The sequence below is a fragment of the Pan paniscus genome, chromosome 1, assembly GCF_029289425.2.
Source record: "Pan paniscus chromosome 1, NHGRI_mPanPan1-v2.0_pri, whole genome shotgun sequence".
NCBI classification, from domain to species: Eukaryota; Metazoa; Chordata; class Mammalia; order Primates; family Hominidae; genus Pan; species Pan paniscus.
The window spans coordinates 45,088,752-45,115,904 of record NC_073249.2 but is presented as its reverse complement, the minus strand read 5'-3'; the positions used below and the strand labels follow the sequence as shown (position 1 = coordinate 45,115,904).

Here is a 27,153-nt window from a genome sequence, read left to right as displayed (position 1 = left end):
AGCTCAGAGAGAAGAGGAGGAGCTGGCTAGGGGAAGAGAGACTTCAGGCTCTGAAATCACTCAGCCAGGCCTCCCGCCTGGATGCAAGGAGACGGCTCACACATTCTCCAGGGCTTCAAGTAGGCACACTGGGATTAGCAATGGCCCAGAGCTGGGTGTGTCTTCCATTCCCCTCTTTATTCTTCCTGCACCCCCACACTCAATTCCCTGGCACTCACCTGTGCCGCACAGCTTGGGGCACTGACTTCTGGGCTGGAGGGATCTGTACTCGAGCAGCCTCCCCCATGGCCTGGATCCAGGCCTCTTGCTCCTCGGGGCTCTCGGCACTGAAGAAGTAGGTGCGGACCCCGGCATGCTCAGCCTGTGGGGAGAGGCAGCGTGTGGAGCTAGCCTCGGCCTCATCCACCCAGCACACAGTCACCTGTTGGGAGAAGACACCAACGCCCACAGAATGGGCAGTCAGTTGGGCCATTCCCTGCACCTGGGGCTCTTCCCCATGCGGAGCTCAGGAGCAAGGTGAAGAGGGCAGCTTGCAGCTACCCCGAGGGTTCCAGCTGGTACCCAGGTATCCACCTTGGCTGGCTCTCTTGGCACCATTAGGCAGCCCAATAACCAGGTCAGCCTACTTGCCCCACCTGGGGTAATTAAAGCAGGAGGGACAATGATCACACCCATTCTCCCGGCAAATTCCATGTTTGATTTCAAAGGCAATGACCCCATGTCTGGGAGAGAGGACCCCCTGAGCACATGCCAATCTTAGCCCCAGCTTCACTGCTGAGAAGCTAGCACTGTCTCTTCCACGTGGAGAGACAGCCAAGCCCCTCTCTGCAGGCATGCAAAGCAGGCACTGGCATACAGATGGGGCACACTACCTAGTTGGTGGCTGCGAGCAGGTACTGCGGGCGGGAACCCAGAAGAGAGCTCCTGTCCAGAGGAGGGGTCCTCACGCGGTCAGAAGGAGGAGAAGCAGAGAACAGGTCAACCAAACACCAAAGGGAGAGACAGAAGACGACGTGGCAGGAAATGGTGAGGAGCACAGGGAAGGGGGAATATTCAGATTGTCCCCTTCTTCTCAGCGTTCCCCCAGGAATGGCAGCACCCAACAATGCCCAGTTCTGCCTACCAAGGGGTGGGGAGTGGAGAGCTTGCACCAGGGAAATTCGGGCTGGTGGTGGAGAGTGAGTCAGGGAATCGCAGTGCTAAGCCTGGCTCTGCTCCTGACCAGCTCTGCAACTGCAGACAAGTTGTGGTTTTGCTCTGGTCTTCACTGATGCATCTATTTCATGGGAAAAGAGTCTGCCTGGTGAAATTCAAAGTTCTTAGGCCACAGGACTAAATGCTTTCTGGGACCTCAGCATACTTCCCAGTGAGATCCTCAGTAGCCTAGCTTAGCCCACTCAACAGGGGACATCTAGCAGTGATTCAGAGTCTCGGATGTGAGCCTCACTCCAGCCTCTGACCCCTTGAGCCCTAAATCCTGGGTCTCTGGGGGTTGAGATAGCTTCAGGGCTCCCCTGAACAGCAACGTCAAGCCCACACCCTCTAAATGCTCAAAAGATTCCTCAACTGCAGCTGGTCCCACCTCACCTCCACCTGTCCCCAGCCCTCATTTTCTTTCTGACAGGAGCCATTACCCAGCAAGAGGCAGGGGTGGGCCTCCTTCCTCTGGTCCCCACCCTCCAGCAGAGGGCTTAGCATGTAGGTGTGGGAGAGGGCAGGGGAGGTGTTGACAAAAAGCCAGTGAAGACTAAGAAGCTGAGACTTGCGACGGATAGGGGATAGAGAGACCAGGGGCCCAAGCAAGCCTTCTAGGTGGAGAACACAGGGTTATTGTAGAGCGGAGACACACAGGCAGGGCTCGTGGGTGTGTCCTGGGGTGGGTGGGAGCGGGCAGCAAATGAATTCATCAATTCAATGAGCATCCAGGGAGCAGCCTGTGTGTGCGGAACTCGCTGGGGGCACCAGTCACAAGGAAGGCAAAGACAGGCTCTTGCACTTGAAGAGCTGACAGTCACGCTGGGGGACAAAACATGCCGCGGGAAACAAGGAGAGAGCAGAGGCACAGGGACAAGTGCTGTGACAGGAGAAGGCAGAGGGCCTGGGAAAAGACAGGGCCATTGATGGGGAGTGGGCAGGGGCGCTGGCCTGGAACTATGAAAGGGGGCCAGAGAATTGAGGGAGCTGTCCCAGCGGGGCAAAGCCCCCGGAGCCTCTGTGGGGCCAGAGTTAGGGAGAGGTTAAGGCATTCAGCGGTAGCCTGGGCAGGAACAGTTCCTGGCTCATTCTTAGCCATCCAAGAGTTTCGCTCGGTGGCCACAGCAGGACAAGCCTCCCATCTGTCTCAGCTCCCCTCCCTTCCCTGGGGAAGGGCCATGGAATAGCCACAATCAGAACCCTTTGTGGGCCACCGAGCACAGCCCTCAGAGTCAGGTTTAAAATAGGCAGCGCAGTGTGGGGGAAGGAGGCGAGGGGCTGGTGGGCAGAGAGGTGATATCTGGGATCTGTGGTGGCGGGAGTGTGTCAGTCACTCGGGGATGTTTATCTCACGCCTGCTGCTGGCAGAGCTCCGAGCTGGAACGTGTCTGTGTCTCTGCACAGGTCTGGTGGGGAGGGTGAGACAGGCTGTTTGATTGTGTGTGTGGGTGTGTGTGTGTGTGTCTGTGTATAACAGGACTACTTGTTGTTGGTTAAACAGCCTGTTCCTATTTCCCCAGCTAGAACTGGCTCCCTGGAGTCAGAGTTTTATTAATTGTTCATTCTCTTCACACCTCTGGCATACAAGACCCCGGGAGGCTGGAAACTAATTATGTGCCAAATAAGTCCTTCCTTGCTCCCTGTAGTGGGCCCTGTGCATGCTGCCCAGCTCTTTTCTGTGGCCAGGTGACTGGAGCCTGAAGGACAGGAAGGGACAGAGTCCCTTCTTCTAAGGCTCTAGAAGCTCAAGGAGTGACCTACAGATCCAGTCATCTAATATCATAGCTTTGAAGGGTCTTGGACAGCAATTGTCAATTAGGGGAGAGAGGGCTTTGTACCAAGAAAATGTGTGGTTGGTATTATAATTTTATATTTGGAAAATGAAAAGGGACCTATGATTTTTACATCATAAAATACAAAAGGGCATGAGATTTTTATAGTTTTTGATGGGTCATGAATTTTTAAATGTGGAAAAACACTGGCCTAGGATGAGCCAGCTGCAGGCACATCTTTAACGGGTGGCTCCCCAGGGGTTCAAGGCAGTGATATTGAGCAGGCAGGAAAGGCCCATTTTCCTGTGCACTTGTTCTCTCAAATGGTTTCTTCATAAGATTTGCAGCTCTTGTGGAATGAAACTCAACTTCTAATATTCGTTAAAGATTGAAATTTGAGTAAGTTTGACTTGGGGGTAGGTCCAGTTTCCTGAAACCACGGTGGGGAGGAAGCCTTTCCAGAAAAGGTCTCAGAACCCACCAGCCACAGCTCCTGCCTCTGCCCAGAGGGATTTCCCAGGGGCAGGAACTGGGCAAAAAGTCCAAGGACTAAGAACATAACTATTCCTGCCCCAGTAACAACTGTGGTGCTGCTGAAACACATCTCTACTGGCCCACTCTTAGGAGAATTGCCCACCCAACCCCCAAGAGAGGAGGAAGGTCCCAGCATAGCCTTGCTCTAGCCTTACAAGAGACTGTGCTGAGTCTAGGGGCCATTACTACTCCTCCTCCCCCCACCCACCACCACTGCTATGACCACCACCACCTGGGATTCCTTAGAGTGATGGCTCTTGGCCCTTCTCCATTCCCATAGGCTCTAGAAGAGCAGGCCTTCCTTCCCCACCTGCCCTGGGAAGGGAAGGCCAACTGACCTTAAACGTGTGTTTCCGGCTGATGTTGTCTGAGGGCTGCACTGCAGCTACCCGGAAGCTCAGGAGGGGGATGCTGCCCAGGATACTCTCTTCCTTCTCATCTGTCAGGGAGAGAGGCACAAGAAGGGTGTGTGTGCGTGTGTGCACGTGCACGCGTGCGCCAGGGGTGGGGAGGAGTGTGTTGTCCCTCCCTGATAAATATCAATACATATTTGTTGTTCACCTCCTGTTTGTCAGGCACTCAGGGCCACCACACATGCTCCGAGAGGACACTCCCTGGAGTTAGGGAGTGTGGTGGCCCTGGAGATGCTGTTCCAGACACTGGGACTACAGAGGTGAGTAAGAGAGAAGTAGTGCCTACCCTAAAGGAATTTGCATTCTAGTGCACAAATAAACAAAGAAATAACAGCTGATATTTTGGAAGCGTTCAGGCACTGTTCTAAGTGAAATGCCTTAATGGATTTAATCCTCCCAACAAACCTATGAGAAGGTACTATTATTACCCTCATTTTATAGGTAAGGAAGCTGAGACACAAAGAGGTTAGATGATTTATCCAAGGTTACTTAGGCAACAAGTGGTAAAATTGGTCTTCAAACACAAAAACTGAACTCCAAAGCTAGCATTGTTGACCACTATCCTATCTATCCTGCCTCGCTAAATGAGACCATCCCAGCAGTGACATATGTAACAAGGTGATGGGATAGATCATTGTAGAGTGGACTATCCCACCTTCTGCTCTCTGGTGCCTCTGGGTAACTCTTTCTAAGGTTCTCCCTGGCACTCAGAGCCTGCTTTGCCCTTTCCTGCTGCAGATCCCTGCTGAGGTTCTATGTCTCCACAGGAAAAGGCACCCCTGCATGGAGTGCTCTGGCCCTCTCCTCCCTGGGATTGGGCTAACAGTCCAGCTATTACATAATTCATCCCGGATCTCCAAAGGAGCCTGATGGATTGGCCAGTCGGGCCCCAGCTGGAAGCAGGAAGCAAGAAAGGGCGGGGAGTGCTCTGTGGGACAGTGGGGGGGACAATTATGAGACCATGGCAAGGCCCTCTCCAATTCCCTGGGATCACTATTTGTTCCCCAAGCTGGGGACTCTGAAAAGCCTTTGGCTAGGGTTCAGAAGAAACCTCTGTAGGGTTATAAACTCCTTAAGCCCTGCTTCTCCTCCTACTCATCACATCTACACGATACTTGGCCCACAGATCAGCTTCTCTGTTTGGACCCCAGCATGGTACCTGGAGGAAGGGGTAAACCAGAGTAATAGGAGGCACTTGGGGTTGGACCCCAGGGCTGCCTTCAGGAGAGCTGAGGCTCTTGTCCTCCAGAGATGGAACCCCTGCATGACAGAGTCCAGGCCAGCATTTAGGGGAGTCCTGGGTCCATCTCTTTGTGAACAGTGGCCCCCATTTTGGTGTGTCCTGAGCCTTTGGGTTCTCAGCTCCTTGAGGTTCTACCCCCACTGCTTCCCAAAGACTCTCCTGTGCAGAGACCCCCAATTTTCCTCCAGTTTCATTCCCACTCTGGCTCCACTGTGGCCCCATATCCTGGAGGCTCAGCACCTCGGTCCTGGGCCTGGGCAGATTCCTCTCCCTGAGTCTTGGGCTTTTCTCTGGGACTGGACTCTGTATGCTCAGCCCCTTCCTGATTTCCCTCCTTGGGGTTCAGGTGGCTGCAATACAGCAACCAGCAACAGCAGTGCTCTGCAGGGTCACTGGGTACAACCTTTGTTTGCCAAAGTTAATGATTCACTGAATTGCTCCCACGAGGACTGGAAATCAGGGCTGTGCCTTCCTGGGCCAAGGGAGTGAAGGAAAGAGCCTCTCCTGCTTCATAACAATTGTACCCTCTCTCCTCTCATCCCTCACTCCTATTTCCTCCCCTGCATCCACATGGCGCCACCATCACTGACCTCAACCCTTGCTGGTGCCCTCAGCTTGCCTTGGCACAACTTTTAAAAATAGAGAGTAGGGAGAGGGTGTTGGGGTCAGCAGAGAAGGTGAAGCCGGAGGACATGTTCACTCATTCAGTATTGACTGAGCACCGACTAAATGGCAGGTAGTGTTTTAGGTGCTGTGGATACAGCAGTGACCAACACTGACAAAAGTTCCTGCCTTCACAGATGGGACTGTGCATTCCAGTGGGACAGGAGGAAAGGCCACACACAAGCTCCAATTAGTAGGTGACCTACTAGTAGTGACTAGTGACCTCCTCCTCTTTGTGCTCATCCTCTCTCCCCATTCCTCCAGGACTTCACCAGCCATATGACCACCTTGTTCACCCAGTGTATCGCTGGAACTCTGCCTGAAACCTAGCAAGCATTGTTGAATGTGAACTGAATGGGTGAGTGAGTGAGTGTGTGAGTGAACAAGTGAGCTTTGTTTTTATCCTGCTGCCACTGGTGCCAGGACCACAGTGAGGAGATCTGCCCTGCTGGTGCCCATCCAAAGCCAAGCTCGGGGATATGGCAGAATGAGAAAGAGTAGTGGGTCCTGGCTTCCTGCCATCCCTGCCAGTCCAAGGGCCAAGCTCACCTTTATAGTAGAAGAGGCAGCGATCCACCAGGACGAACCAGCGCTTGTTCCACTGCTTAACCCCGGAGCTGGCCTGCGGGACATGGGAGAGGCAGATGTGAGGGCTGCAAGCTGGACGTGGACGAGGAGATGGGATGCAGGGAAAAGGGCACAGTGCCAATTATAAGGACATCCTGGCCCTAGCTGCGGCTCTGCTGTTAATGCACGGCAGCAACCCCTGGAGACCTCAGAGGCAAGGAACTGACATTAGATTGTTGCCTGTGACCTTCCAGTTCTGTCATTCAGTGCCTCCCCTGGGGAGGATAACAGGGGCAAGAGATGGGCAGAATGAGTGAGTGGAAGGGCAGGCAGGGATAGTGGCAAGGCCAATCTGGTGCCAATCGGTGGACCCTAGACTAGCAGGAGACACCCCTACCCCCCACCATAATAAGCAGGACCTGCTGGGGAGCTAGTGGGTTGTTCCCATGGGGTTGGGGATTCAGCATGTTTCAAGGTCATTGCATCTGTCCATCAGGAAACCAGGCTGGGTTCCCAAGTTTGACACAAATTTTTCTGTGTGATTTTGGGAAGATACTCAGTTTCTCTGAGCCTTTATAAAATTAGGAGACTCATTCACAGAGACAGCAGGGGGACATACCAAAAAAATACACAGCCTGTCATAAGCACAGAGGAATCCTTATTCTGTGAGGAGAAGGTGGAGGCTACGGTGGCCAGAACCGCAGGGTGGCCTCACCTGTTTGAAGAGCCAGCCCGCCTTGGTGACAGGTGCATTGGGGTTCCGCTTCATGGAGTGTGAGCGCTTGCCAAAGGCGACGGCTTTGCGGGCTGTGCGAGTTGCCTGGGGGCAGAGAGAGAAGCTGATCTAGGTCCCCAGTCTCCTCCATCCTGCTCTATCTGCAAGGGAGCCACCCCTGCTAGAGCTGCTTCTCCCTAGGGTTAACCCTGGGGTGCCCTCACACCAAGGGGCCCAGGTGTGAATCTTGGATCTATTACTAACTCAAGAGCAGGGACTTTCAGTTCTTTGGCAATTTTTCTCATTTCTAAAATAGGGCTCAAAATAATAGTTCCAAAAAATAAAATAATAGTCCTCCCTGTCTCACAGCCTTTTTTTTTTTTTTTTTGGAGGTGAAAATAATAAGATTTCCAATTTCACTCTGGCCTATCCTACTCCCAACCTCCTACTCCCTCTCTCTTCCACAGTGTGTTCTGGAAATTGACTCCCTGCATCCTCCTGCTCTGGGAGTCCCGTTCGTCATCTCATGCCCAACATAACACAGAGCCAGGAGGAGAGACGGGTGTTCTCCTAGCTCTGTGTTGCCACGTGGACCCTGTCATTCTTCCACACTCTGGCAATATTCCACCTTTCTGGAAGCACCACTGCCTGATCTCCCACTGTTTAATCCTTCTCATCACTGTCCGCTTCTCAATCGTTCTTTCAGTCTAAGGGTTTTGATGTTAGTCCGCCTCTTCATTCTGTCCTGCATCACTGTGGAAAATCTCCTTGCTCAGGAGCATGACCCATCAATGCCCTAACTTTATACAGCCTTGATGTCCCCGGCTCCAGCACCCTCCACCTGCACTCCAGCGATGCTCCCAGGGCTACACCTTTAATCTTCTCAGCACCCCAAGCCCTCTGCGGCTAACATCTTCACTTCCAGGATTCCTGCTTTCTGATCCCAACATTCAACCCTTTGGGCTTTCTCACTCCATTAACTCAACACCAGCTTTTCTACTCCATTGAGGTCCCCAGCTCCTCAATTCTTGTCTTTTTTTCTGGACCCATCAGCTCCTCCCAGTTTTCGTTACTTCCCTACAAAGCCTGGCCCCATGGTGGAGTATATCAACCGGGCTCTCAGAAACCTCATCTATTGTCTTCCTACCTCACCTTCTCTAAAACTCAATACGGCACTCTAAATTAATCAAATTGTCTACTCTCCCTGCACTCATAGCCAGATTATGGTGCTGCTGGAGAATAAAAAAAAAAAAATCGCACTGCCATACGGATGAGGTTGCCACAGAGCCACAGTCCCAATCCCAGGAGGCTCAGTCCCAGATGGCAGCTCCACCCCACACCCTCACCATCCTTCCCAGCCCCCCGACCTCCCCTGCCTCTGTCCTCCCGACAATGGACCTGCTCCTCCACAGAGAAATTTGAGGCTATTAGACATGCACTCCCTCAATGTCACACCCTTTTACCTAGAAAATGACTGTCCTTACACTATCTTTGCCTCTTCCCCTCCAATGTCAAAAGAAGAGGTGCTGCCCTCCTTCCAAGGCTAAACACTTCTAACCCATTGTGTCCTCTGAGACTTAGCTCCACCGATCATCTCCTCTCAAATATGTTTCTGATGCTTCCTCCTCCACTGATGTCTTCTCCTTAGCAAATGCACTCAAGTCTCTCCATCTGAAAATGTCTCTGTCTCTCTCTCATGCTCCCACACACATACCCAAATTCCCCCTTCAATACACCCAATGTCCACTGTGAGGTAATACCTTCCCTTACTTACTCTTCAGTCCTAGGCTCCTGGGAAGAGTCTCAACTTTCTCTCCCTCCAACACTCTTAAACCTCCTCTACCTATTTTCTGAAATGGCTGTTGCACTGTTATGGAATTAAGGCCACTCACTCTAAAGCACTGGGCAGTCTTAACCTTTCTGACTTTCCTGAAACTCTTCTTTGGATTTCTACAAGACTATTGTTTCCCTTTCAATACCTCCATCTGTGGCCACTCCTTCTCAATCTCCTCTACTTCCACTCTCCAAGTGTTGGTGGGCCGCAATCACACTTTTATTATTTTATTTTTATTTTCTCATTTTTACATCGTGCCTGTGTTACCTCATCCATACCCATTGCTTGAGCTATAAGCAATATGATACAATCTCCCTAAGCTATATATAGCCAAGACCTGTCTTCCAGCTCAACCCATTTTATACCTGCTTGTCCGCCAGGATTAAGTAAGTGCAAAACTGAACTCATTTTCTTTCTAACCAAGCCTGTTCTGCACTTCTCATCTTGGTGAATGGTACCATGAGCCACCTAGCCACCCACCCCAGAACTCCACGTTATCTTACATAGGTCCCTCCTTCCTCTGTTCCATTACACAATCGTGTATACAGGGCTGATGAGTCTGTCTTCTTAATAGTTCTCAAATCTGCTCTTGCCTCTCAAATTCCACTACCGTGGTCTTAAAGGTCCTCATCACTTCTTGCTGTCCGCCCTCTACAATGAACTAAGGTTTTTTTCCAAAACACAAATAATCCTATTTCTCTCTTGCACTCATCACTTAAGAGAGAGGTTGGATTCCTCAGCACAGCACAGAGGACAGGTTTGTGAGATATGGCAGGGCCTGTCACCCACCTTCTGCCCCTTCACCAGACAGGCCCTGCTTCTGGTTCTCTCCATCCTCCCATGCCTTTCCCAGTGTGCTCCCTGGCATTGGGGGAGGACCCGTCTTCCCTTGGCCACTGTCAAATCCCAACTTATGCTTTAAAGTTTGCTGCAGACTCCCCCACTCCACGAAGTCCTGATCCCCCTGAGTGGTTAGCTGCACACTACTCTCCACACATCTGTACAGTCCAAGCCATGGCCCGTGGGCCACACGCAGCCCAGGATGGCTTTGAATGCAGCCCAACACAAACTTTCTTAAAACATTATGACTTTTTTTCTTAGTTCATCAGATATTGTTAGTGTTAGTGTATTTTATGTGTGGCCCAAGACAATTTTTCTTCTTCCAGTGTTGCCCAGGGAAGCCAAAAGATTGGACACCCCTTGCCTAAAACCTGTCACAATGCAGCTTTCTATCTCCTCCATTGCACCATGAGCTCTTTGCAGGGAGGAACTTTTGTCTTTTTCATCTCTTTATCACCAGAGCCAGCAAGGTATCCAGCCATAACAAGCACTCAGCAACTGTTTGTAGAAGGAAGTAAGGAAGAAATTGGCCTTTATTATAAAGTACTCCCACAACTGGGAAATAACATTATTATCTGAACATTACTAACAAAAATACACATATAATGACTGAGATTTGCCATTGGAAGAAGTCACCACAACCCTATGCAAATCTCTAAATCCTTCCCTTTTCTCTCAGTCCAACACTCATAATTCTACCTCCTCTCTCCATGGCCTAGAGACTGCCACCCATAGTTTACCACTCCAGACAACCTCCCACTAACTCCTGAATATCCTGGCCTCCTATCTTTCTGCCACAGCTTCTCGGCAAACTGAGGCTAATCCAGCTACCTGCCTTCCCTGCTCTCACAGCCAGGCTATGAGCATGCTGGAGGAAAACCACACAAACTTGCAGATTTAGGGCTGCACAGAATCACACTTGACCGCCCCAGATGATCCTTTGAAGTTATAGGGCAACATTTCATGTGTCCTTCATTGACCATCGTTCCTGTTTCCCAAACCTGTATCACGTATTTTCTTTTTTTATTATTATTATACTTTAAGTTTTAGGGTACATGTGCACAACGTGCAGGTTTGTTACATATATATACATGTGCCATGTTGGTGTGCTGCACCCATTAACTCGTCATTTACATTAGGTATATCTCCTAATGCTATCCCTCCCCCTTCCCCAGATTAAGAAAATGTGGCACATGTATCACGTATTTTCAAGCTCCCAGTCCCGCACCTGATGCTTCCCCGCCCACCCCATTCCTCTCAGGAGAAAACCCTGCCTCCTACTTTTCTGCACAAGTTGAGGACATCATGTGAGAGTCTCTTTAATTTCCTAGACACCCACTCCCTAACCTCACATGCCTTTTTTAATGCAGTTTCAGGAAGAGGTGGCTTTTCCCCATCCAGTCTAACAGCACCTCTGCATCTGACTCCCTCTGTCTCCATAGAAATGTGACTTACTGGCTGTCCTCTTTCTCCTGGACCTACTACCTACTGGCCTGTTCCCCTCACGCCTCTGACATCTTAAAACAAAACCAACAAATGAAACCTCCCTCCAGTCTTGCGTTACCTTCTAGCTTCCATTCCCTGCCCTTCCATTTCCCATCACAGTCAAGTGTCTTTAAAAACACTTTTTTGAAGTATTTCAAACATTTCAGAAAAGTAGGGAATAATATGATGATCATCATTTCATGTTGTTTTTCCCTAATAAAACAAGACAACTGGAGCTAAAACTCCCTCAAGCCCCTCCCCAGTCTCATTACCTTTCCTTCCTCCCTAGAGGCAACCACTGACCCAAAATTAGTCTTCCTGTCCATGATTATGCACTTCTACTGCAGATGTTCCTATAAATATGTAGTACTGCTTTTCATGTCTGTACATTTACATAAGTGATATCATATTTCTCATATTCTGCCACTTGCTTTTTACTCAACATTATATTTTCAGGATTTATCCTTGTTAATACATACAGCTCCAGTTCATTTTAATTTTTGGCAAGTGCTCCATTATGTGATGATATACTACCATTTGTTTTCTAGTTCCTTAGAAGAGCAGTTTCTATGCTATGCTCTTTCTACATCTCCTCTCCCAACCCCCCTTTTACCTCTCCAGCCTGCCTTCTGCTCTTCTCACACCACTCAAACTGCCCTTGTCAGGGTCCCCAGTGACCACATTGCTGCTAAACCCAGAGGACACTTTCAGCCTTTGTCTCCCTGGCCCTCTTTGCGACATTCTTCTCTAGACTTCCTTCTCCTGGGGCTCTCTTCCTTCCTTCCCCCTCTCTGAGCTCTCAATCACCATGACCTTCGTGACTACCCTTCAAGACCAGTGGTTCTCAATGAGGTTGGGGAGATTTTGTCCCCAAGGGACAACTGACAATGTCTGGAGACATCCTTGACAGTCACCCCTGGAAAAGAGGTGCTACTGGCATTTAGTGGGCAGAGGCCAGGGATGCTGCTCAACATCCTACAATGCACAGGACAGTCTCATAGCACGATGAATCATCCAACCCCGACTGCTAGCAATGCTGAGGTTGAGAACCCCTGGTCTAGATGTTGGTCTTCTACAAGGTTCTGACCTGAGCCCTCTTCCCTTCCTACTCTCCACTCTCTTCCTGGGTCACCTTGCCTACTCTTGGAGCCTGCAGAAATAGCTGGACAGGCTACAATTTCCTAGGATTCCCAGAGATCCCACTAAACATGCACTGAAGATGTTTCCAGCCCAACAGCTTGCTTTGAGGGCTGGACTTACCCGGACGCTGGGCCGCTCTGGAGGGACCTCGGACACCATGTTGTGGTTGGGTATGTCACTGTTGGTGGTAGCCGGGCGTTTCCCACCTGTTTTATTGGACATGTCCAAGGCCGATCTGATTTCAAGTCGACCAGAGAAAAGAGATTGGTGAGATCCAAGAAACAATGGAAACCGCCCATCCTTTTTCCACACCCTGCCACCCACTGTTTCAGCATCAGCACAAAATTAGATCTCCTGAGTGCCATTGAGGGGTCACCTCAGCCACTCCTTTAGCCTTTCTGAAATTATATGTCAGGGATCTTGGACATTTATTTTATTTATTTTTTGAGACAGGGTCTTGCTGTGTCACCCAGCCTGTAGCACAGCGGCACAATCAAGACTCACCACAGCCTTGAATGCCTAGGCTCAAGTGATCTTCCCACCTCAGCTTCCAGAGTAGATGGGACCACAGGCATGGGCCACCATGCCTAGTTAATTTTTTTTTTTAGAGAGACGGGGTGTCACTATGTGGCCCAGGATGGTCTTAAACTCCTGGACCCAAGTGATCCTCCCACCTTAGCTTCCCAAAATGCTGAGATTACAGGCATGAGCCACCTGTTCCCAGCCCTGGATATTTATTTTAAAATCTAGACCCTGGGGCTCTAGAAATCCTTTCCTTCTACTTTAAAAGACACAACTGCTTAGTGGCCTATGAGAGTAGATTAATTATCCTCTTTTCTTTTTTTCTCCTTTCATTTGGTGAGCCAGGATCCACAGTGAGAGGAATTAGCATTTGGCTCTCATGATCATATCAGATTTTCTCAGCGCTTCTGTCAAAGGCCCCTGGGTGCTATGCCAGCCTCATACCTGTCTTCTACTCCATCAGCTCAACCTGCGGGGTGCACCACCCTGGCTTTTGCTAGACCCTAGGAAAAGTGGATGAGGGTGTCAAGCCAGATGGGTCTCAGATGCTTCCAGTCCTCAGAACCGAGGTGAGTGACTGCAAAGCCCTTCTGCTTTCCTTCCCCTCCCTGTTGCCTTCTGCTTTCCAGCTGCAAGGAGGCAGTGGGATGGTAGTGGTTAAGGGCAGAAAGCCCAAACAGCAAGTAGGGGACACACTTACATTTTCAAGTCAAATTTTTTGTTTTCCTCTGGGACCTGGCCAGTCACTGGGTGTAGAAATGTGTTCCGTCTTTCATTGTGGCTGTAGAGGGAAAGACAGAAGAGTTGTGGTAAAGATGAAGAAGGCAGAGACAAAAGCCAATGCGTGGACAGACCCTGGGTGGTGACAGGGACAGGTGATCATGTAAGGAGCTTGTGCCTCTGTCCTCCAGGGGGATCCATGGGAGGCCTGGGCTGACATCTGGATGAGGGTGGGGGTGGGGTGGGGGAAGGAAGAAATGAAGCCTGGTCACCTCCCACTAGTCAGTGGTAACTACTTACTAGAGTTCTCTGAGGCTGGAAATAAGCCACACTGAACTATTTCAGTGGTTATCCTAAGTGTGGGGAAGAGGGGTTCCAACAGCCAATTCAGCACATCAGGACCTCATGCATGGCAGGTTCTCTCCCAGGGACGGCGTCTGCCAGTGAGCCACAAGAAAAAAAAGCTCCCCCATTATTTGCTGAAAAAACTTTCTTGTGACCTTGGACTCCTCCTCCTTCTCCTGCTTTATGCTCTGTCTCTTTCTTAAAAGGAAATGGGAGCTCAAAAAATTCCATTCTTGAGCTTGGGCTTGGACCCACCCACACCCTAAGTCCAGGGTCTCCTGTCTAAGGGCTGCTTGATGTCATTGAGACCTCAGGGGCTGTCAGGCATGAAGGTCAGTGCTGGCTCAACAGTCCAGTCTCATTAAGGGATGCTGTGGCCAGGAGAGGGGCAGGGCATTGTGAGGACGGCCTGCCAGGAAGCAGAAGGGAGCAGGAACCCAGGGGTTGGGGGGTGGGGGGTAGGTGCAGAGGCAGATGGGGAGCAGCATCGTGGAGGCTCCTTGGGAAGACCTGCTGTGGCTCCTCCGGCTGGCTGAGTGTCAGGACAGTTCCCCAGGAGGCTCTCAGGGGAGATGGGGAGGAAGGCAGCAGACAGAGCGCAGAGGGGCTGATGCAGCGGTCTAAGCCATAATGGCAACCCCCAAGATGGATCCAGTAAGCGGTGACTACTTGGCAAGAATGTAGCAGTGGAGATTCAAGCATTCAGCCAGTGGAGGGACTAGATGAGTTAAGGGCCTTTTCACCCATTCCTCTTGAGAAATACTGTGAGAACCCAGAGTAGGTGCCAAACTCCCGCAAGGAACAGGCACTGGGACAGAGGCCACGGAGACAGGGCCACTCAAGCACATCCACAGCAAAGAGCTGGCTCTGCTTGACAAGTGGCAGGTCAGCCAGCAGCAGAGGAAGGAGATCTTAGCTTAGTCCCTTCAGTTGCATCAGAGAAGGAAAATAACCTTTTGGGGGCCCCCTTTCAATAGCCCAGGACACATCCCAGCCCTTGGGCTGTCTGCTAAAGCTAAAGATAATATCAAAGAGTGTTTTTTTCAGTTTCCAAAGCTATCATGCTCAGATGTAATCCAAAGACATGCAGGAGATAAAAGCACAGCAGGCAGTGCCTACAGTCTATGTGGAAATCTGGGCTTCGCAGCCCAGGCTTGCCAGCCAGGACCCAAAACCAGGCGCGTGTCCACCAGGCCTGGGTTCTGAGTCTAGCACGTTGATAATCCACTCCCCACTTCCCAAACTTTATTCCCACCTCCCTCCCAGGTCCAACAAGGACACACTCCTCAATTTAATCACAGGGGATCTTTGCAAGGAAGGGCAACTGTTTCCCGTTACCCTTGTCTGCCCCTAAATCTGTCCCATCTGGTGGTCTGGGGGGCAAGCAGTCTGTGGCAACTACGGTGTCCTTTGAGGTGTCAAGTTGTCTGCTTTTTCTCAGTGGTGCAGGGCACCCGCCCCCTGCCCTGACCCTCCAGTCTCCTTCTGCTCTGTGTGTTCCCAATGGTAACTGCTGGAATCTTCCCTGCAGGCACTGGCACAGACACACACACACACACACACACACACAGAGAAGCATACACACACAGTCTGCTGCCAACCATCACAAGACTTCTAGGGAATGGCACATCTCTCCCAGCCCCAGACTTTCCTACCCAGCAACCCCTGCAAATGACGTCCTCATTCTATCCCAGCACTACCAATTTCAAAATAGCTTCCCCTTCACAAGCACTGCAATGCAGCAACCATTGACCTAACTATGCTTCCTTCTGCAGGTCATCTCAAGCAGACCCCTCACTCTGAAGCCCCCGGATCCAAGCAGGATGAGCTGCCAACTCAGCTTGCTCTGACTTGACTTGGCTCATGATCCGTGGAAGAAATCCCTACCTGACCCGTCGATCAGCCCGAAACTTCAACATCTTTTTGGCAGCTCCGTCCCCAGTTTGGCAGCCTCAGAGGACCCGCCGGCCACCCTGATCCTACCATGCCTCTGAGAAGTAAGTCCTCTGGTCCAACTTGTAAGGCTGTGGCAGAGATGCAGAGTGATCGGTGGCAGAGTCTCTAGCAGTTCCCCCTCCTCCTGGCTCTGGCTCTGGAGAACCAGGAGGGCACTCTCCTTGGGTGGTGGTAGGGGTCGCCTAGGTGCCCTAGTAGGCCTGTGGCTTCCTGGTATTCGGCCAGAATGCTACTGGTCAGAGGACTGGAGGCAGAATAAACAAGGAGGGGATGAGATCCTCCCCATTCAGCACCCCAAGGAGAAAATGCTGAAATGGAGAGACAGGCATACACGGAGCAGGTGTAGCACTCCCAGGTAGTCCGACCTCAGTGAGCTAAGGACGCAGAGTAGCTGGACGGGTGAAGGAGTCTGGGGCTGCATTCCCATCTGCACGGCTGAAACTCATGCCAGCCCGACCTGTAGGGAGACAGTCCTCCTGCCTCCCCAGTTCTCAACCCACAATACAGGCTCCTGAGCTGAAAATCAACTTGCTTCTCAGAGATCCTTCAGATCCTGTGGGCATAAGGGTTAAATGAAGCTCCAGATTCATCTGCTGTTATTGCTGCCGCTGCTGAGAAGCTGAGATTGATTGAGCAGGTCTCCTTTCTCTTCTGTCAGCCTGCCCAGCCTTCTTCTGTGTGGACAGGAGCATAATGAATGAAGGTCCTCTGCCCCTGTCCCTCCGACTTGCTCCCCTCAGACAGCACGGGGTTGCTTTCCCTCCCTGTGTGGCGGTCCTACCGATGAGAAGCAAGTCGACCAGATGGGCGTGGATGTTGTGGAACCAGAGCTGGTGGCTAGGATGGGGCTGCTCAGGCAATACTAAAGGAGAGCTTCCTCTCAAGGCTTGCAAGGAAGAGGGCAGCAAATGGGGCTTGAGAGGGGGTCACTGTGTGTTTATGGCTGAAAATCTTCCCAGACACGAGATGATACATTCCAGCTGGGGACTGTCAGATCTGCTCAGAAGCAAGGAGGTTTGTATCGATGTTAATTCCCCTGAATTCTTCAGCGGCTAAAGATGGTCAGCGCTCCCCGCTTTCCTAATGTCCTTCATGTCTTAGGATCCCTGGACTGCAAGGGCCTTCCGAAGGTCATCTCTGCCATCCCCCTGCTTCTAGGCAAGCCTGTTCTCCAATCAATCCTCATTAAGTTCCTTGGTTTTCTGTAAAGAGTTCTAGCAAAGGAGGCTCCAGACCCACTGTTATCTTATCCTGCCAAGATGTTCTTTTTGATATCACGTTTCAGTTCCTCTGGCTTTCTATATTATTCCATTTTGTCTTCACGTGACAGATTCCTTTTTTGACCAACGTGGTTCTTTTTAGCAGCACCAGGCAGTCTGTTGACATCACAGTCTGTTGCTATGGCAATTCTGTGATGTCACAACAGACACTGAAAGGAAGGGGCTAATCTAATTTTTTGGATCGAGCAAGAACTTGATTGGGGAATAATGTGATCAGTGAATGGAAAAGAAAATGGACAACATTATTATTTAACCCATAATGAGACAAGTTGGTAGGATGTAACTGGGGTCAACCGCTGCTGATATTTAAACAGCTTAATCTTAAATCCAGAAGGTCAATATAGTCAGCTATTTCGTGGGACTTTTGCAAATGATTTATCCTGGTGACAGGAGGCCTCGGTTTTCAGATCACATCCTTTCCCCGTCCCTAATCCAGTTTCTTGGGCCCTCTCCTGATGCCGGCTTGAGGTTCCTGCCCATACATAACAGGTGCTCGATAAATATTTGTTGAATGAATGAATAATAGAAACTCTCCAGCCCTGACTTAATTTTTAACCACCTGCATTTGGAGTTTGACATTCTATCACCGAGGGCTTCCCTATCTTAGCTCTCTCTTAAAATTAATTACTTCCTCTCCATGAGAGAAGCTTTGCTTCTGCCCCCTCGCCCCCTCACTCAGCTTCCCTGCCTAGCTCCCCCTTGAATACATAGCTTGGCTTTGATCCACCTTCAGTAGGAGGGGAAGAAAATTAAGCTCATCTGCACAGAAGGAGGAGGGGGTAGGGGTGCTTTGGGAAAATGAGCTTTCTTCCTCTAGAAGGCAAAAATATCCCCTTTCACTTCAAGCTGAGCTCAGGGGCCTCCCACAGCCTTTGCTTAAGCTGCAAGTTAAATTACTTCTCCTATGCCCTGTAAAGATAGCACAAGGGAGTAGGAACGAAGGAAGGCTCAGGGGCTTCCCCTGCTCATCGAGAGCTCTGAACTCCTATGAATTAAGTCTGCACACAGAATGTCTAGCAGCAGTTCTTTCCCTTTGCCAATAAACTGCAGAGTATGGCAAATTTTCCTTATAGTTAGACATCAAGAAGAACTTACAAGAGGCAGAACATTAAAAAGGGAAACAAGGACAGGTAATCCGTTTTCTCCTTCTTCTCTCCTTCCTTTTGGGATGTCAAAAGGCTTCCATTTGTCAAGGACAAATGATTATGAATCCATGAATACATATCCAAATGGACCTTTCAAATTCCACCCGAGAGAAGGGAAAATCTCAAGTGGTAAAGGAGATTGTGCGGTGGAGGTAGAAACAGCCCTAAACTCCAGAGCAGTCCAGTAGGTGGTCACTTATCCACAATGAGGGTGGCCCTGATGGCAGTGCCATCAGTGGAAACAAACATGGCAGGACCAAACATTCAGTCCAAGATCCAACCTGAGTTAGGAATATGACTTTATTTCTTGGGCCCTTAGTTTTCTCATGTGTAAATGAGGTACCTTCTAACTATATGAAATAATAGTGCTCACTTCACCAGCACATATACTAATTCTATGAAATAATAGCTGTAAACTTTCAAGATGTAGACCATTTTTTGCAGAAGAGATAATGGCTATGATCATTCTACTTAAAAACAAATTAAGATATATGCCAGATGCAGGAGCGAAAAAATGAAAAATACTTAGTCCCAGGCTTAAGAAGATCGTGTATGGGGAACAGGCTGGGAGTGCCAGGGGCAGGCACTCTGGAAGTCTCAAGAGCAATAAATTACAAAGAAAAGAAGCAGATCCTCTCTATTTTTCCAGGCCTTTGTCTCTGCACCTATTTAAAGCTTTCCTGTAGTTCAAGAGACATCCTCAACCCCTACAGTACCTCACATAGAGATAACTCTGCATTGCTTCATCTCCAAACATCCCCCTGGAGAGTCAGCCTCCACGTGCAGTATACCTGGTACTACACTGTCAAGAGTGGCAAAATTAATCCAAGTTTCACGATCTTTTGCAGGCATGTATGTTTACACATGCACACACACTCCCAGGCTGGATGCCCAGAACCCCACTGTGATCAATATTGAACGACTGGAGAAATACTCCACTCCTTCCACCCACTGGGCCTCTCTTGATTATCTGCTGTACACCAAGCTGCTTCATTTCCATAGCTCCTGAGAATCTGCTGACAAAGAATTAGCCCTGGCCCGGCTTCCCCATCCTGAGGACGCCTTGGCTTCCAGCATTACAGCTCATTAGGTGGAGAGAGGTTTGCGTGCAAGGCAAGTGGAAAGGGGGTCCCATCCCTTCCACTTCCTTCTTTCTCCCAGCTAGCAAATTCCAAGCCGAGACTGTCCATGCTCCAGAGAGGATTTCTGCTGCCACAGAGGAGGGGAAGGTGGGGAGAAGGTTGGCTCCTGCTCTGTGCCTCCCCATCTGGATCTCATCATTATTTTCAAGGAGGCTTATCTGCTTTAGCATCCTGTCCCAATTAAAAACCAACTCAGTTTATGTTTCCAGCCATCTTCATGCACCTGATTCCTGAAGCTCCCCCTGCCATTTCCAGGAGAAAATACACTTTCCTAGCCACTTCTCATCAGAGGCCCTCTGTTTTCCTACCTATTGCTGCCACATAAAGAAGAGGTCAAAGAGGGTCAGGCCCTGGCAGCACTTCTAGGTATTTGCAGGTGGGAAGGAACCCCTCCAAACAACACTGCCTTAGCCAGGCATGGTAGCACATGTCTGTAGTCCCAGCTACTCAGAGGCAGAGGCAGGAGGATCACTTGAGCCCAGGAGGTCGAGACTGCAGTGAACTATGATCACACCACTGCACCCCAACCTGAGGCAAAAGACCCTCGTCACTAAAAAACAACAGAGCAAGGCCCCCATCTCTAAAAAAAACCAAAACCAAACAAACAAAAAAGGCCGGGGGCGGTGGCTCACACCTGTCACCCCAGCACTTTGGGAGGCAGAGGCGGGCAGATCACGAGGTCAGGAGATCAAGACCATCCTGGCTAACACAGTGAAACCCTGTCTCTACTAAAAATACAAAAAATTAGCCGGGCCTGGTGGCGGGCACCTGTAGTCCCAGCTACTCAGGAGGCTGAGGCAGGAGAATGGCGTGAACCCAGGAGGTGGAGCTTGCAGTGAGCCGAGATTGCGCCACTGCACTCCAGCCTGGGCAACAGACAGAGATTCCGTCTCAAAAAAACAAAAAAACAGAGTAAGACCCCTGTCTCTAAAAAACAACAGAGCAAGACCCTCCTGTCTCTAAAAACAACAACCCCTACTGTCTCTCTTCCATGTGCTCCTTGAAGATCAAAATACCAGTTCTCTGGGTGCTGGGAACCAGCTGCCAGTGGCTGTCACCCAGCCTTGTATTTGCTTTCACCTTTCTTCTCTGCCCTTGCTCATCCCCCCTTTGATGCCACAGTTATTTCCAAAGTGTCAAGAAGATGGTACCTCCCTGCCCCAAGCCAGTTTATTGAAATGTTCTAAGCTACTCGGCTGCATGTCTAGGAGACAAGTCTCATGTTGCTCCCTTTCCTGCTTCACTCTGCCCAGCCTCACCGCACCCCCAGCCCCATCCCAAAACCTGTTATGGGCAGTTATGGAAGGTTGGGGGCCTTCTACATGAGCTCAGCTCCCACCACAGGCAGAAGATAGAAGAGATGGCTCCGTGGACAAGGGAGAGAAATCACAAATCAGGGGGCCAGGTCCAGGTTTCTTCCCTTCCAGCTCAGGTGCTGTCCTTCCCCCATTTTCTCACTGTAGTGTCTCCCAGCCCCTGCTCTGGGCCTGGGTGGTCCCTTATTCCTATGAGAGGAGATAGGAAGGCCTAAGATGGCAGACTGAGGGCAGGAGGACAAGGTGTACTTCAGTCAGGGTAACGGGTTCAAGCTCATGTGTGTGCACGCACGTGTGTGTGCATGAGAGAAAACATGGATACTATACCAGTGATTCAAATACTGAAGCTCTTCCATGTTGGTGGGTGAAAAGCTGCTCCCCCAAGTCCCTCGAGTGTCCCTGCCCCATCTCTGGGCCAGGGTCTGAGACCTCCTCACATCTCCATGACCCAGAGACAAAAGAGTTAATGCCTGGCACCACAGGGCCCTCCAAGACTCCAGGCCAGCATCCTTTCTGGTTGATGAATTATTGAATATCATTCCCGGGTACAGCCAGTCCTTAACTGTCTCAACACTGAAGTGTCTTCCAATTGTGGGGAACTGCGATTCTACCACCCAGAAGCTGCCATGGGCAGGCTGGGAGACACTTTCTCCTTCACCCTGACCCAACTTGGAGAACTGGGGCAATCCAGCTCCCTGGAGCTCCTCCTTGTGCTGTGTGCTCTTGTTCCCTTCTAAAGAGAGGGGGAATTCAAAGGAGAACCAGCTGCCTACAGCTCTGGGTTTTCCTCCTCTCAGCCTTTCCTCAGTAGCTAAGCCAGACAGAAGCAGAGAAAAAAGGCCCCAGCCCCCTCGCCTCCAAGTTGCCTTCTCCTGACAGCCAGCAATGTGGAACGGATCCCAAGGGGTAACAGGGCAGGGCAATAATTAATTATGCCCCCTCACCGCCCCGCCGCCTTCCAGCTCTCAGTTGAATCTCAAACCCCTGCCCTTCAGTGGCTGAGGCAGCCCAGCTGTCCGCCGCCGGGTCTATGGAAGGTCACTGAAACCATGTCTCTGCATCCCTAACTCAGCAGATCTGCTTCTGGTGTCCTACGGAGAGCAGCGACCCCACCCTGCCCCACCCAACGAAAGGAATTTTACAAAGTGGGTGTTTGGAGAGTTATGAAGCTGGCTGATCTCTCTCCTTCCCCATCCTCAAAAGCTACCAGTGCCTTCTTGGTTCCCAATCCAGCAATTTGAGAATCAAGCTGTCTGGTATCTTAGTTTTCTCATTTTAACAGTAAAACAATGGTATTGAGTGATGCCTTGTTCAGCAGACAACACAAATCTCCCACTGGACCAGAGAGCAGAGGAAGAAAGGTTATGATGCTCTGAAGGCATGTGGAATGAAGAGAAAAATAAAACGCATGCAATCTCTGGTCCTTACACTGGGAGGGAGGCAAGGAAGGCCCATTTTAGAATCAGGGAAGCTGAGGTGCATTGTCCCAGCTATAGTGACAGGAGAGGTCAGAAAAATTTGAGTCTTGGGCTCCCTTCTCTCTGTCCCTGCGATGCACCCAATCTGAGCTCCCTGCCCCTAGGAAAGCAGGAGAGAGCTTCATGGTTCAGGGGGAGATGCCAGCTTTTCAAGGTCTGCTCCAAGAACACAGTAATGAAAGCCACAAACTCTTTCACTGGTAATATCTGTGGGCTACAGGCCTGGGACTGTGTGTGATGTGGGCTGGGGGCTACCCACAAACTTTAGTCTGACAACAGCTGCCTGGATGTAGGGGCATGGAAGGGCAGCCACACAAACACTGTCCACAGCCTGGCCTTTATTGCTGTGCCCCTGCCCAGCACCTCACACGCAGGGGAACTGAATAACTGTTTGAGTTTGATGGAGCAGCTGTAGGGCAGGCCAGCAGGCTCACCACTGCCTGGAGGAGGGGGCACGTGCTGTTCCAGTTGGGATGCTGAATAGCGGCTGAAGGAGACAGGAGCTCAGCCTCAAATCCCTCTCTCAGGGATCAGTGTGCACAGTGCATCTGCTTCATGCCCCCTCCTGTCCCTCCCCTCCCTACTGGCCAGCCAGACTCTGATAAGAGTCTACAAAGCAGAAGCTTTGCCTTGGGAAGAGGAAAGCAGTAAACCAGCCAGAGCTGGAGAGCAGGAGCCTCCCGGCTGGAGGGTAGCACAGCAAGGGTTGAGGGGCAACAGCAGGCTCTAATTTAGTGCTGCTCCTCACCTGCCCAGGGAGACCCATTCTGCCTCCGGCCCCCAAGGAGGGCTCAGCTGATGTTCTCTCTCAGACTGGGAGTAATAGGGTAAGCTGGAGGCTGGTGGATTGTGGGAAATTATGAACACCTCCTTTTGCCAGGAGCAAGGAATCTGGAACTTCCCCTGTACTTGGGGAGCTTGCCAAGGGCTCTGAGGGCAAAGCGATATCCCTGCACTGCTGCCTGCTGGTGGGGGATCCAAAGGGAGCCTAGGAACAAGGGCCACCCAAGGAACCAGCCAGAAAATGACTGTGCCTAGGAGAGCACTTGCTGCAGACTGAGACGATCCTTTGTGAGCTCCCCTGACGCCCCCGAGAGGAAGAGGGAGATCTGGAAAGGGACTGGAGAGTTGTGAAAAAAGCTGGCACATGATGGCAAGGAATGGACAGCGTGTGGATTGTCCTTAAGGAAAAGGGTAAGGCCGGTGGTCTCAGAGTCAGGAGTCTTGGTAACTGACCACTACTGAGTCACTGTCCCTTTCTGGGTCTCAGTTTCCCCACCTGCAACATGTAACGATACTGGAGTTGCTGAGAGGACTAAATATTTAAAACCTCTAGAAGAATGCCTGGCACATTCAGTTGTTTAGTAGTGGCTAATGTTATAATCATTAATAAAATAAGGGAATACAATAAATAGCACTATCCTAAATTTGCACCAAGTTGATAGCCACTAGCCGTATTCTATCTTGAATAATTAAAATTAAATAAAATTAAAATTTCAGTTCCTAGTTACACTAGCCACATTTCACTGTGTCTCAAGAGCCACAGTAGCTAGTGGTTACCATACGGGACATAATAGTCATAGGACATTCCATCATTGTAGAACATTCTATTGGACAGCACTAGGCTAGATGTTCTCTAAGCCACCTTCCAGTTCTAATAGTTTTGAATTCTATGAAATGCAATTCCAAGCCAGTGTATCCTTCCACCAGCTGATGAGCTCAGTGTCTTCAGTAAATACAAGTTCCCTCATAGACCTAAACTAAGCTAAAAAGAAAGGAAAATCTGCTGTCAACAACAAAAAGTTAAAAATCAAAAATGATATACTCCAAAGTTCACTCAGAATTAATCTGGACAATCCATTGTTTTCGTTTTTTGGGTTTTTTGTTGTTTTTGTTGTTGTTGTTGGGTTTTTTGGTTGTTTTTGTTTTTGTTTTTTTTGAGACACGTTCTTGTTCTGTATCCCAGGCTGGAGTTCAGTAGTGCGATCTTGGCTCACCGCAGGCTCCGCTCCCTGAGCTCAAGCAATTCTCCCACCTCAGCCTCCCCAGTAGCTGGAACGTCAGGCACGGGCCACCACGCTTGGCTAATTTGTTGTATTTTTAGTAGAGACACGGTCTCGCCGTGTTGGCCAGGCTCATTATTTTTAAATCACATGCATTAAGACTCCTCTGCACAGTTTGAAAGTATCATTACTAACAGCACTGGCCTGGTAGGAAACACTGGAAAAGGTCATCCAGCAGCTTAAGGAAGCTGGGAGAGAAGAGTTGGAGAAGGAAGAAGAGTTGGGGAGGAGGCTAGAGACACAGAGGACCTGTTCCTCCCTCCTGCTTTCCTTTTCCTTCCTGGATTGGCCAACCTCTAGCTGACGCTTGGGGGAGGAGGAGGAAAGGGAGGTCTTCTGTGGGGCCATTTGGTCCAGAGCAGGAGAAGCTGGCATGGAGGAGGACAGGGTAGAGGAAGTACCACCAAGGACAGCAGGCTTAGGATTCTTCCTTCCCTGCACCTCCCCTTCCCCACCCAGCACTCATCCAGACCTGGATCCTATGGAAATCACAGGTAAACAACCTGTTGCTAAGCAAACATCACAAGAAGCAGGTGCCAGAGAGCATCCACTGATAACCGGGGCTTACAGAGGGGAGGGAAGACAATCTCAGAGGAACAGAAGAGGTGCTCCTAGGCCTAGACCTAGCCTAGAGAACCTGCTGGCTATAGCCCACATAAGGAAAAGAGAGGGCCTGAGAAGGAAGGCAGGGAGGCAGTCAGACAAGGGACACTGCTGTTCCCACCCCTGTCCTGCCACGCAGCAGCCGTGAAGAAAGACTGGGCATGGAGGCTGTGACAAGGAGGAACAGAGTACTCTGGGAGGGGAACAGAGAGGAGGAAAGGGAAAGGGATGCAGCACAGGTGCCAGCCAGGACAGAAGCCGGCCTCCATAAGTGACACCTGAGTAACAGGTGAGCCTGCCTACACCTGTTGGAGTATATGAGCAACTATTCTGCACCTGCAACTTCTGGCTGGGCCTGGAAATAAGACCAGCTGCACAATTTGCGGGCCCCTTGTGCAAAACTTAAGGATTTCAAGACAGCAATAGCAGAGCATTAAACCAAGCATGTGGGGCAACTGCACAGTTTGCATCCCCCATGAAGCCCCCCTGCCCTGCCTGGGAATAACAATCCCAGTATACTTCTCCTGGGAGTGTAGGGATGGAGGTTGGCTAGTCACATTTGTGGCTGACTCTCAATATGAGGCAGAACACAACAAGTATCCCCGTTCCTCTCCTATACTCTACTTCCCCTTCTTTCTTGGCCTCAAATGCCCAGAAACTTGGCTGCTTCTGCTCTCGCCCTGCTGGGTCTAGTGGCTGGCACCTTCCCCCTATTGTGCCTGGTTTCTGTTTGCCCATGGGCAGCCCAGCCAGAGGAAGCACCACAGCTGAAAGCCACAAGGGGGTTGGGTTTACCTTATCGCTCGAATCTGCTTTCAAAACTGGCACAGGGAGCACCCTGTTCCCACCTAATAGGCTCTCCAGAGCCCCGAGTTCCTCCCTAGGTTCAGCCTAGCATCACTATGTCATCGAATCTCTTTCCTCCCAAGAAAGAGGCAAGGGAACAAAAGGGCTCCTAGCTGGGGGCGGGAGGAGGGTAAAGTAAGCACTTCCTTTTTGGTGACAGTCTCCCTCTTTTTTTTTTTTTAAATCACGTGGGCATTCATGAGTACACACACAGAGAGATAGCATCAGCTGAGAAAAGCCAGTGCGTCCACCTCCTCCTCCAAGCCAAGGAATTCTTGTCCACACCCCCTCCACAAAACTGTCATTAGAAGGTGCCAGGGTCAAAGAGCACAAATGTTTTGGAGGTTGAAGGGATGAGGGACCTGAAGGGGAAGTTGAGGGAATGGGGGCAACAGAAATCTAAATGCAAAAGGTTGGTTCTCTTTCTCCCTGGATTTCAGTTTTGTTCTCAACTGACAACCTTGTCTTCTTAATGAGTGAAGAGTTCTCCCCGCAACTCTCTGCACCCACCCCCGCCAGGTTCTGTCTTACCCTACATCTCACCACACCTGACTCTGCTAAGTAAAAGGATAAAACCAGGAGCACAGCCATGCCAGTCTCCTCTGGCTCTGTCCCCTCCACCTTCCTCCCGTGGCCCCATCCAGGAAATCGGCCCACAAGAGAGGCCGACGCTGCTTCTGACCAGAGCTACCGAGCGCCTCTCTGGAGACAATGGCTCAGAGAGAAGGAGGAAGACTAGCAGCTCCAGCTTTGTGTTCAGGGTGGCCACACAAAACCATTGTCTTGATATCAGGACAGACAATGGTTTGTATCTCTGGCTTCTGCGCTGAGCAGTTCACTCCCTTGGACTAAGATAATTTTAAAGATTTCCTTCTAATAAATAGTAATGATACTGGAATCTGGCCTCAAGCTGAGAATTTGTATCTGGTGGTAACAAAAGCCCACTCTGGCTGATAGAATGGGTATATCTAGGCTTCCTTTTATGTTCCAGAGCCACCCAGACAAACATAGACCAGACAGATAACCACTTACTCACCGGCTCTTCTTTGCTGTTCCCTCTGCTGCCTCTAGCCCTGACTCCTTTCACACTGAGGAATAGGGAGAAGGTTTTCCTTTAATACTCACCAGGTCCCTGGTGGGTAGCAATCATTAACAGCCACACATGCTGGCTGGCCTTAACCCCTTCAGTGCTGGGTTGCCTCAGCCAGCCAGAGCTGGCTGATGGACAGCCCTGTCCCTTCTACTCTGCCCTGAGAAAGTAGCAACTTCCACCTTGATGCCATCCACCTGAGTAATGCTGCCGCCTCCCATGTGGAGAAGGAGAGCCCTCTAGTCCC

General features: G+C 50.4%; 1 protein-coding gene across 25 annotated transcripts in view; it reads right to left on the bottom strand.

Moving 5' to 3' along the window:
• The window catches only part of PLEKHA6 (pleckstrin homology domain containing A6), a 157,823-nt gene that overhangs the window by 40,329 nt on the left and 90,341 nt on the right, over positions 1 to 27,153 (bottom strand). For 17 of the 25 annotated variants that reach the window (XM_008976578.6, XM_034944427.3, XM_063597744.1 and 14 more), the window contains 6 exons: positions 13,623 to 13,703; positions 12,521 to 12,635; positions 7,102 to 7,206; positions 6,369 to 6,441; positions 3,839 to 3,939; positions 219 to 421 (listed from right to left, as the gene is read on the bottom strand). In XM_008976578.6, the coding sequence (XP_008974826.2) occupies positions 219 to 421; positions 3,839 to 3,939; positions 6,369 to 6,441; positions 7,102 to 7,206; positions 12,521 to 12,635; positions 13,623 to 13,703 (678 nt within the window). Of the gene's footprint in view, positions 1 to 218; positions 422 to 872; positions 889 to 3,838; positions 3,940 to 6,368; positions 6,442 to 7,101; positions 7,207 to 12,520; positions 12,636 to 13,622; positions 13,704 to 15,874; positions 17,317 to 27,153 lie in introns of those variants that run through there. The other 8 variants (XM_034944421.3, XM_008976582.6, XM_057301569.1 and 5 more) reach the window with 5 other exon arrangements.